At 48.9% G+C, this 11,814-nt stretch overlaps 1 protein-coding gene across 1 annotated transcript; it reads left to right on the top strand.

Moving 5' to 3' along the window:
- The first annotated feature begins 639 nt into the window (after positions 1–639).
- On the top strand, positions 640–10,958 carry PROX2 (prospero homeobox 2). The gene is made up of 3 exons (XM_032802049.2): positions 640–4,848; positions 8,921–9,150; positions 10,425–10,958. The coding sequence occupies exons 1-3, from the start codon at positions 3,348–3,350 to the stop codon at positions 10,608–10,610; spliced, it is 1,917 nt and encodes a 638-aa protein (XP_032657940.2). The 5' UTR covers positions 640–3,347; the 3' UTR covers positions 10,611–10,958.
- Positions 10,959–11,814: the final 856 nt, after the last annotated feature.

The raw sequence follows: 11,814 nt of genomic DNA, 5'->3' as shown, positions 1-11,814 counted from the left end.
CAACCAGCTGGAAACTGGACATATATCTTACACAATCCATAATTAACCTGTGGGATTCACTGCCCCAAGATAGCATTGAGTAGACGACCTTAGTATTATTCCAAAAAGGATCAGATGTTTCGAGGATAATAACAACAGCTACTGACATATTAGATATTATTTTTAAATGGTTAGAAGTAATATATGTGATGGATTGGATCACAGAAACCCCCTTGGGAACTGCCAAGTGATGTGCCAAGACTACTTCTGCCCCTGCTTTCCCTGCCAGCTCAGGATCACAGCACCCTGTCTTGCTGAGCCAGACATGCCCGTCTGCTTCAACAAAGACCCAGGGTCTCAATTACTTGCCCCAGAGCTGCAGACTTAACTGAAAGCAGCTCACAGAAGTGTTCTTGTCTTTAACACTCAGATGCTCAATTCCCAGTGGGGTCTAATCCCAAATAAATCTGTCTTACCCTATATAAAGCTTAGACAGGATAAGCTCATAAATTGTTCACCCTCTATAACACTGATAGAGAGATATGCACAGTTGTTTGCCCCCCTCCCCCAGGTATTAACACATACTCTGAGTTAATTAATAAGTAAAAAGTGGTTTTATTAAATACATGAAGTAGGATTTAAGTGGTTTCAAGTAGTTAATTACCAAGTAAAATAAAATAGAACACGCAAGTCTATGACTAAGAAACTTAATACAAATAACATCTCACCAGTTCCAGTAAGCTTATTTTTACAGACTAGTCTCCTGCTAGTCTGGGTCCAGCAATCACTCACCCCCTGTAGTTACTGTCCTTTGTTCCAGTTTCTTTCAGGTATCTTTGGGGGTGGAGAGGCTCTCTCTTTAGCCAGCTGAAGACCAAATGGAGGTGTCTCCCAGGGCTTGAAATAGACTTTCTCTTGTGGGTGGAGACCCCCTCTTCGCTCCTATGCAAAGTCTAGCTCCAAGATGGAGTTTTGGAGTCACATGGGCAAGTCACATGTCCATGCATGACTCAGAACTACAGGTAGCAGCCATGGTTCACACGCTACCTTGAACGTCTCAAGAAGACTTCTTATGTGGATTGGAGCATTCCAAGATCCATTGTTCTTTAAGTGCTTCTTGATTGGGCACTTAACTTTGCAAATTCCTTTCTAAAGAAGCTGACCAAATCAAGCAAGCATACAGCCAATATTCATTATGTCAAGTACAAAAATGATATATGTGTACAAATAGGATGAATAGATTCAGTAGACCATAACCTTTACAGAGATAAGTTACATGACACATGTAGCATAAAACATACTCCAGTTATGTCATATTCCCATAAAGTATTATGGGATACATAATCACAATATAAACCCTCCTGGTTCAGAATGTAATCCAGCCATGAACTGAGGGTTAAAAGGAAAAAGCCCTATGGGTGGGTTATTCTGTAATTGTCCATTACAAGGTTTCTTGCATCTTCCTCTGACCCATCTGGTACTGGCCATGGTCAGAGACAAGGTACTGACTAGTTGGAGCAAAGCTCTTATCTGGTATGTTAGTTCTTATACTCCTAACTGCCAGGTGAATGGCTTATACTCTGCTCCTCTAATCCTCCCTACCCCACTCCTTTCATTTTCCTTTTCTTTAAAAAAAAGCTCCTAGAAATAAAATGCAAAGCATTGTTTTAACTCCTTAGTTCTAATGTACATTGATAACTGGAGGCAACATTATAGAGTGTCACTGCTTCTGGATCACTGAAACTTTTGGGTAGCACTGCCAGCTCTGCAGCTCTTCCGAGCCTGATGCTGAGTGGTACCTGGGTCTGTGTGTGTCAGACCCTTCTTACCCAAGCACTAGTCCTGCTTGAATGTGTGTATGCCTGGGTGCCCAGTGCTGACAGTCATCTTACTCAGGAACCAGCTGTGCTCAGCTGTGGGTGCATTCAGATGCCCAATGCTGGCAGAACCAGGCACCATCTGTGCCCAGCCTCAGATATATTTATATGCTACTAATGAGTGTACTGAGGAGCTGGCTATTCAAACTGAGTTGAGTGTAATGTCTGATACCTGTATGTTTCAGGCAGAGGCAAAATCCCCTGTCCTACACTATGTGGATGATAGTGCAAACACATGTAAAATCCTCAGTCACTTTCTGAACATCAGTATTCACGTATCCAGACCCTGGGAAGGATGGAGTAGTGAGGCCACCGCAGAGAGATTAGGCACATGTCTATTCTCCAGTTGCCACAGCCTCAGATGTGGAAAAGCCTTGTGAGATGTAGAGATGCACTGAATGCTGGATGTATTCAACAGCACAAGTGAGCACTGAAACACAAAGATGTGGGGCTCAAGAGGAGCAGTCAGATTTCTCCTTTCAGAGTGATTCAGAAGGGGTTTTCTGCAATGTGAGTAAAGCCAGGATAGGCTGAGCTGAAGCGAATCCATAAATGCTACCTTCTTACAACACCCACCTCAAGCTGAGGAACTTCTAGGATACAGCCCTGAGCTCCCTTTCTTGAGCTAAGGGGCACCTCAGAGAACCTCTACCAACGCTGATGCTTGGTTGAAACAGAGTTTGGATCTGAAATCTATCTGGGTATGTACAGTATGCTCATCACCACTGTATCTGAGTGCCTTACAGAAGTCCATGGGTCTGCCAAGTAGTCTAACCAATGCTGTTTTGTGGTTCTGTCTATCTACCTATCTTCTGTCTCTCTTTAGGCATTTACGTTGCACACATTGTCTAGGATTCTCTTGCTCTGGATTGTGGGGAAGGGTGTATAAGACATTTAATATTATTTATTGAAAAGTCTGGCAAGGAAGGCAGCAATGAGATTTGTGATCATTTTAACCTTTCATGGAAGGATAATCCAAAGCTACAGGCTGTCTGCTCAGAAAGTTCTGCATGCTGTAGCTGACAGTTCCACTGTTCCTGGGGATGCAAATACTATGACTGGAGAGAGAACCTGGGCCCAAACCATGCATGATCATATATTGAATGGGGAGCACTCGTACTGTCCCGAGCACCAGGAAGGTGTGCTCGTGCTGTCTTGCATTGTATAACAGGTAAGCTCACGTTTTTAACTGGCTGGAGGCTTTTCAGCACTGGTGGGTAAAGTGGGTTACCACTGAGCAGGAAGGTCACAGGGAATCGATCACAGGGAATCAGTGAGGGAACTGTTCCCACAAAAATGAAGAGCTGATACAGTAGAGTTCATTGGGTAACATTTCTTGCTCTTTTCTCAGCTCCAGCTCTCAGAAACAGCTGGCACAACAGCAGTTCCCAAGTCCTAGGGTATTCCTGTATAAGAAGTACCATCATCAAAACAACTGCCGAGTGGCAGCTGTTGAGTGGCAACTCTTCATCTTCAAGAGTGGAAAAAACTATGAATGGGAGCTGTGTCTCTGAGCAGGATGGGGATAGCTCGAGTTCAGGACACTCAGGTGGGCAGAAAGAAGAGCCCTTTCTCCAAAGAGACTCATTGTTCTCTTCCCCCAGTGTGTCCATCATATCACAACTCCTCAGCCAGACAATTGCTAACAGGGGACTGGATCCAAACTTCCTTTTCCCTTCCTCGCAGACAACAGAATCACCCCAGGAAGCCAGGGACTGCCCATCTTTTAGGGAAGGGACACCAACCCTGGCCTCCCCTCTGTGCTACACTCCAATCTCCAGTTTTGGTGACACAGACCAGTTCTATAATGAACACTTACGAGCTAAGAGAGCCAGAGTGGAAAGCATTATCCGAGGTATGAGCCTCTCACCAAACCCTACCGCACTTGGTACCAATGAGGAAAGAGACAGAGAATGCCCTGTGGAGAAAAGAAGCGAGTACAGGGAGAACAAGAGAAAGCAGAAGCTTCCCCAGCAGCAAAGCCCACATGTAGCACAGCTTGCAGGAAGAGGCAGGAGCAGCACCAAGGCAGAGGAGTGCCGCCAACTGAGGGAACAGCTTCAAGTTTTGCAGCAGCAGCTGAAGCATCTTCAAGAGAAATTCTTGCAGGTTTATGAGTTCAGTGATTCAGATCAAAGCCACAAAGGGATGGAGAAGACGATGCACTTACTGAAGGGGAAGTGTGGAGACAGTCTAGATGAAAGCTATCAGGCTGCTACCAGTGACCAACACAGAACTCTTCTTTGGAGGAGCATCTCAGAGATGGAAGGCCACAAAGTGTCAGAAGAAGAAAGGAGAATAGGGGATCTGGGTGAACTGTCCTCTGAAGAAAGAACCTTTTCTGAGACATTAAAGCATGAGCTAGCCACAGTGGTATCTCAGGCTGTGGACATGGTTTTGAAAAAAGTATTGTCCAAGCCATCAGGCCATCTGGCTCAGCTGTACAACAGCCTCCCAATCTCAGCGCCAGACAGTAGAAGAGAGGATTTTGCCGCTGAGGAATACTCTATCAGAAAATGGCTTCCTGGGGCTTCCTCTCAAAATGTGGTAAACTCACTGACTGAAGGCCATACAGAGGCCTTGTCACTAGTCATGGATAAGTGTCCAGACTTTCATGTTCACCCAATCAGTTCAAGAATGGCTAGAAAACCTTGCCATGTACCTAACATGAATTACCCCTTGGTCATGACTTCTCAAGTTCAAGAAAAAGAGATTCTTAGCCAGCTACTAGAGTACAGTCAAAATGGCCACTGGAACAGCAGCTCTCATAGAATTGCCTGTTCCCCAGACAGGTCTTCTCAAGAGTCCCTAGATCTACCTTGGAGTGCAGTCAAATTGAAGTCATCAGTCATGAGACACCAGCAATATCCAATGTCCCTTAACACCGCTGAAATGGAAAGTTTGACTTTTCTTCCAGCCAGGAAGGCAGAATGTGGAGAGCTGCAGACTGTGATGGATGGGATGCCCTTCTCCTCAGTCCATATATCCTTTAGTGACCATTAAAGATCATCAGAGCCTCAAGCATGAGTAGCTGCTCTTAAGGTTGCCCCCTCACCTACATGCATGAATCAGAGATAGTACAGGGGCTGATTAGCTAACAGGATTTCATGTACTACTGTGAGAAAGCAGGTCATCGGGCTCCCCTTTCACATGGCACTGGCAGAGGGGCCTGGGCAGGAGAGACTGGCTGTCTCAGATCTGAACCCTCCTGAACGCCTAACAAATAAGCTCCCTCTTCTGCATTCAGGAGGGCTGTACTGAGCTCTAGTCAGAGATCACTTTTGTTACTCCTGCTTGACCAAAAGGTGGCGCTATTAGCTAACACTGCTCACGTCAAAGACTCAGCGAGATCTCATTGGGGAAGACCGTGAGTTCTCAGCCTGCTGGAGCTCCCTGCCCCATCAGACTCCAGCAGAGACCCCATTAGTCACCAGTGCTCCCCAGGACAGGCCTGTGGACTGAAACTTTCTTCCCACCCAGAGTGAACACATTTGATTTTCAGGAAAACTGTCCAGTGGACTAGCAAAAGGCCCATTTTGGTGCTAATGCTCTGCACATCCAAAATTAGGGTTGTGAGGCGTCTGGTTTTGGACCAGAATGCCTGGTCAAAAAGGGACCCTGGCAGCTCTGGCTGGCACTGCTGACTGGGTCATTAGAAGCCCCATCAGCAGCGCAGCGTGGGCTGGGGCTAAGGCAGGCTGCCTGCCTGCCTGCCCTAGCTCCACACGGCTCCCAGAAGCGGCTGCCAGGTTCTTGCAGCCCTTAAGTTCAAGGGTGGCCAGGGAGGCTCCAGACGCTGACCCCGCCCTAAGTGCCAGCTCCGCAGCTCCCATTGTCCGGGGACCACAACCAGTGGGAGCTGCAGGGTTGGTGCCTGCAGGTGTGAGGGCAGCATGTGGAGCCGCTCTGGTGGTCTATGCGCCTAGGGCTGCAGGGACCTGGCGTCTGCTTCCTGGGAACCGTGTTAAGCACTGCTGGGATGCCCCACCCCACACACCCCCTCCTGCACCCAAACTCCCTCCCAGAGCCTACACCCCTGCAATCCTCTGGCCCAGTCCTGAGCCCCCTCCTGCACCCAAACCCCTCATCTCTGGCCCGACCCCAGAGCCCACACCCCTAGTCAGAGCCCTCACCCCCCCACACTCCAACCCACTGCCCCAGCCTGGATTCTCCTCCTGCATCCAAACTCCCTCCTGGAGCCTGCACCCCCCCAATCCCTTGCCCCAGCCCTGAGCCCACTCCTGCACCCCAAACCCCTCATCCCCAGCCTCACCCCAGAGCCTGCACCCCCAGCTCAGAGCCCATACTCCCACCACCACAATCCCCTGCCCCAACCCGGAGCCTTCTCCCATGCCCCAAACCCCTCATCCCCAGCCTCACCCCAGAGCCTGCACCCCCAGCTCAGAGCCCATACTCCCACCACCACAATCCCCTGCCCCAACCCGGAGCCTTCTCCCATGCCCCAAACCCCTCATCCCCAGCCCCACCCCAAAGTCCGCACCCTCAGCCAGAGCCCTCACCCCCCTCCTGCACCCCAGGCCCCTGCCCCATCCCAGTGAAAGTGAGTGAGGGTAGGGGAGAGTGAGCAACAGGGGAGAGTGGATGGAGCAAGCAGGGGTAGGGCCTCAAAGAGAGGGTGGGGCAGAGGTGGGGCTTCAGGGAAGGAGCGGGGCAAAGGTGTTCATTTTTGTGCAATAGAAAGTTGGCAATCCTATATACATCACATTCCAAAGCACTTTACACACACTAACATATTATCCCTCTCTCCTCTGAGGTAGAGTAAATGGTATCAATGTCTTTATTTTACATGTGAGGCTACTGAGACACACAAGTGGAGTGACTTTCCCCAGGCCGAGAGGATGTTGGTGACAGAGCTGGGAATAGAACCCAAGCGCTCCTGACTCACAATTTCATTCTCAGGCCAGCTCTTAAATTTTGGTGGTCACATGATCCTGGTACTGAAAACAGATTTTTCACAAATGTCCATATTACTGTCAGCCAGGGTGGAGGCTTCTGCTGGTTATGACTCTTCTGGGACTGTCAAGGGGAGAAGTGTTCACCAACGGACTCTTAACTGGGGTCAGATAATTAGAGGACCCCTTCAAATGGGGATTCCTCAGGAAGCACTCTTCTTCCATCACCCCATTACCATAGAGCAGAGAGTGGGTTGTCTGTGCAGAGGAGACATCACAGGTAAAGACAGGCATGCTGGAGGCATCCTTAGGAGCGTCTGGCCTTGTGCAAATTCAATTATTTGTATGTGCAGGCAAACAGGAAACAGTTTTTCCTTGACTCGGGGGTAAATCCAGGAGGCTCTGACCCCTGGCCACCTGAAGAAGGCCAAGCTGATGTTCTTCTTCACTCGCTACCCCAGCTCCACTCTATTGAAAACCTACTTCCCTGATGTCCAGGTACAGCTGCTTAACCCAGTTCTGCTGCCAACCTCAAAGCCCCCATTTTTGCCAATCACATGTGAAAAGTAGCCCAAAAGTCACCAAATGACAGTTTGCTTCCAAAAGCCCCAATTTTTGCCATTTCAAAGAAATCACCAGGGTTGGCAACACTGGCAGCGGCTGCTCACTTGCACATGGGCCACTTCTGGGTTTATCCCCCATTGCTGCCTCCCCTATTGGCTACCTCCCCACCCAACTGGAGACATCCCACAGCCAAAAGTAGGGTGACCAGATGTCCTGAAATTATCAGGACCATCATGATCTGAGGGGCTTCATCTCATATAAGCAACTATACCCCCCTCCTCAAAAAAAAAATGTCCCCATTTTTCACACTTGCTATCTGGTCACCCTGGCCAAAAGGAAACCCTACTTTACCACAGCCAGCAGGGATCTGTTCCCAAGATGCATGTGCCATGTGGCTTCTGCTGGCTAGGAGAGGCAGACTTAGTCCAGCTGTGCATACACCTCAGTATCTGCTCATTCAAACGGCCATCAGATGACAGCAAAGAGACAGGGACTGGGGAGCAGCAGGGCTCTATGAGTTTGTCTTGTGAATGGGGGGAGGGAGGGAGATGTGAACTGCAGCTTGCAGAAAAATGCTGCATGTAAATACCCCCACCTCACCCCCTATGGATACTGCGGATGTGAACTAAAAGATGCCCAGTTTGCATGAACATAATCCTCTTCAAACTTATGTGCACACTGCAGTTCACCCCTCTGTAGTCTGCACTGCAGGGTCGCACAGTAGCATAAAAAACTGCCTGTTGCAGATTCAAGATTGTCATCGAGGCCTTTCAAAAGTAGCCCAGTTGATGAAACATCGCCTAGGGTGGCAACACTGCTTACTGGCCTAATACCCTGGGTTACACTATCTTATGCTAGAGGGCACGAGCTCACAATGTTGTAGGTCCTCTATGTGCTTTAGTGGCCCCTATAGCTGATTATAGAGCAGCACTATCTTCTCATTGGGCTCTCCCCACCTCGCCAGCGATAGAGTGGGTGCAGGGACAGCAGCTGCTTCAAAATGTGTGTGTGTACGCAGTGGATAGTACAGAGGAAAGGTTGGTCAAAATCTCGGGGTAGGAATGAGCATCCAGACGGTCCTCTGCAGCCTTATCAGCTACCCCTGCTGCACATACACATCCCTGTGTAAAGGACATGGGGCATGGCTAGATGGGATGCTTTTGCCAGGGCTGATGGGTCAAAGGAAAGTTCAGGCTAAGATTTCTGGGCACCATCTGTAACGTATGTACCAGGATTGTACTCTCCTCCCAGCTTGCTGATTAATTCTGCCCCCTCCGACATTGAACCCCTGCATAGATTACATGGTCTCAGGTGCAAGGCAGCATTTCAGCTATTCTTATGCAATGGGGCGGGGGGGGCGGGTAGCGGGGGAACAGGCAAAATACAAGGAGAATCTTTCCTTCTCTGTTGGCAGATGATCACTGAATTTCACCCAGTCATTCCCCATTCCCGGTGGGGGTTGTGTTTTTGAGGAAGCTGGAATGGGTTCTTTCACATTTTTGGTGTCTTAACATTTCTACATTTATTTTCTTTGCTGAAATCTGGTTCCTTTTCATGGTGTCCAATGGGAACAAGGGTATGTTTAACCCTTCCTTGCTCCTCTGGTGCATGTCCTTTCACAGTTCAACCGCTGCATTACTTCCCAGCTCATCAAGTGGTTCAGCAACTTCCGTGAGTTTTACTACATCCAGATGGAGAAGTTTGCCCGACAGGCTATCTTGGAGGAAGTCACAGATTCCAAACACCTGATGGTTTCTCGGGACTCTGAGCTCTTCAGCACCCTCAACATGCACTATAACAAGGGGAATGACTTTGAGGTAAGACTGTGCTCAGCCAGGATGGAAACTTCGGGGTGCCCCAGAGTGCGTCTAGCCAACAGGTCTGCAAGCTGGGATCAGTGCCATCCCTTAGCTCCCATCATAGAGCAAAGGGATAGAGGGGAAAACAAGTTCTGACGATAATTACAAAGGATAGAAAAACCAGGCCTAAGGGCCTGCAGCCTTAATTCTGGCATCACTAGCACATGTAACGGAGTCAATTGAGATTGTGCTCAGCGCTGCTTGTAATCATTTGACTTAGGGCTTGATGGTAAAAAGACAACTGCAGGCAAGTCATTTATGGGCTGATTTTCACAGGTACTGGAAACCTGCAAAGCCCATTGTTTGCAAAGGCTGCTGGGAAATCAGCCCATGCATACTTCACACTTGTCATCTTCAAAACATTTTACAAATATTGATGGATTTCTCCTCACAGCTTCCACGAATGTGAGTGAGGCATTAGTCCCATTATAGAGATGGGGAATCCAAAATACAGAGAGCGTAAGTGACTTGCCCCAGGCCACACACTGGGAGTCATGTCACAGCAGAGATTGGGACTTCCTGGTTCCTAGTCTTGTGCTTGCTCTGCTTGATCAGAGCTCTCCATCCAATTCTCTGTATTCTTATCCAGTGCCCATCTCCATGGTCACCAAGTGTCCAAGTCTCAGCAGGGACTTGTCACCCCCATGTGCCCAGATGAAACTCTGACTTTCTTTGCAAAGGCTTTAACTGCCCTGAGATGTGAAGGGCTGGACTCTGGGCAGTGCCTTATGTACCTTGGGACAACCTGCCATTTTACGGACCTCATGGGAATCACCATCGACTCCGAGGGCACAGTCTGAGCTGTATGTCCGCTTAGTGCTGAATCACAGGCTCCTTATGTGGGAACATTACAAGTGCTCACCCATCATTCTGTAGGGCAGGACTAACCAGATCTTCTTCCATAAATGGAGGAATGACAGCAGAATTCTGCCCTTGCTGTATCCTGGTTGGGAAGCATCGTATGGGAAAGTAGTGGAGGTTATTTGCGGGAATCAACCATCCTGCTAACCTGAATGAGCAGCTGGGCTACTTGTCTGGGAGGGGAGACTGGAGAGAGGTTCAGCTGCTGGGGAGCTGGGTATCCACTCCTGGGGGGGGGTTGGGAAGGCTGCCAGTATCTGTCTCTGCCAGGGGGGAGGCCAGAAGAACCCCCTCTCCTTGTGTATGTTTGGCAGAATGTGCAGCAGCCCTTCCCATCCTCTTCCTAAGTCTCCCTCTCTCTTTGTCTGCAGGTCCCGGATCGCTTCCTGGAGGTTGCTAGCATGACCTTGCGGGAGTTCTTTAGTGCTGTCAGGGCAGGGAAGGACTCTGACCCCTCCTGGAAAAAACCCATTTACAAAATAATTTCAAAACTGGACAGTGACATCCCAGATATGTTTAAATCTTCCCGCTGCCTCCAAGAACTACTCCAGAGTTAAATCTGCAAGGGAAGTGGCTTAAGACTATGTTATGCTGCAGTTTGATCAGAGAGGGGCTGGCCTGAGCTATGTAGCCGTTGGGCCCAGCCTACATTGTGGGTAATGTTACTAGTATAAAACAGCAATAGCACCATTTATTATGACGGTATCTAATCTGGCCTGAAGCGTGCCCTCCCCTCTGGAGAGGTCTATCTATTACATACTTGAACTGCCAGTATTTTATGTCATTTGTTATTCCAGCAGTCCCAAAACTTTTTACCTCAGGGGGCTGGCAGCTAGGTGCTGGGAGCAGAGCCCCAGGCTCGGGACTGGGACTGGAGCCCCTGGTACAGGGCCAGCAGCTGGGGCCAGGAGTGGAGCTGGGTGGCGCTCCTTCTCCGCCCCCCAGCCATGTCCTCCCGCATGTTTGTTCACACCCCCCTACGGGAGTGTGCCCCAGTTTGGGGACCTCAGTGTTACTTTGTAGCTCAAAGCAAGGGAGGCCTCATGCCTTAGACCTATAGGGAAGAAGGATGGTGGTTACATCATCTGGCTGGAAGATCTAAGTTCTATTCCTAGCGCTGCCCTAACATTCTGTGTGACCTTGAGCAAGTCACCTTCCTTCTCTGTGCTTTGGTGTCCCCATCTGTAAAACAGGACTATAATTCCTGTTTATAAATCACAGAGGTCCCTGATGGATGGTCTTAATAAAGATCAACGAGTTCTTGGCCAAGTGAAGCGAGGTCCTACACTCAACAGCATTTCTGTTTTACCATCTGTTTGGAGGTAATACGATAACTTCTGAATACTGCAATGATCAGTTCCAAAATTTCAGGCCCCAGGAATAGCATCAAATATCAACAGGACTATCAACACGCCCATGTGATAGATGCGAACAAATAATTCCTACAATGGAGCTCGTAATGGAATGGATGGAGGAAGTGGGTAGCATCAGAGAATGCAGGTCCCTTTCCTGGCTCCCCAGCTGCCTCCTGTAAGAGCGCCTCCTAGCCTTTGCATGCTGGATCCAATCATTTGAGTGTACTTGTTAGGGTGCATTTGTGAAATAGTATAGCAGAAGAGATCTCTAGTCAATGATTCTCTCCTTTGCTGTCGCAGGAGACAGGGAGGGTGGAGGAGGGAGGGAGGTTTGAGCAGCTGATCAGAGCAGAGCCCCATGATCAGTTGCCGTGAATGCAACTGATATTATTGTTTAGTGCCATCC

This window comes from Chelonoidis abingdonii, chromosome 4 (genome assembly GCF_003597395.2).
Source record: "Chelonoidis abingdonii isolate Lonesome George chromosome 4, CheloAbing_2.0, whole genome shotgun sequence".
Lineage (NCBI taxonomy): Eukaryota > Metazoa > Chordata > Testudines > Testudinidae > Chelonoidis > Chelonoidis abingdonii.
This window is presented reverse-complemented; position numbering and strand designations above follow the sequence as displayed.

What these genes read in the sequence shown, in the direction of transcription:
- PROX2 (XM_032802049.2), top strand. Translation starts at nt 3,348, where the DNA reads ATGAATGGGAGCTGTGTCTCTGAGCAGGATGGGGATAGCTCGAGTTCA. An exon ending in CTCAGTCCATATATCCTTTA is followed by an intron (nt 4,849 to 8,920) that starts GTGACCATTAAA and finishes GGTATGTTTAAC; the next exon opens with CCTTCCTTGCTCCTCTGGTG. An exon ending in ACAAGGGGAATGACTTTGAG is followed by an intron (nt 9,151 to 10,424) that starts GTAAGACTGTGC and finishes CTTTGTCTGCAG; the next exon opens with GTCCCGGATCGCTTCCTGGA.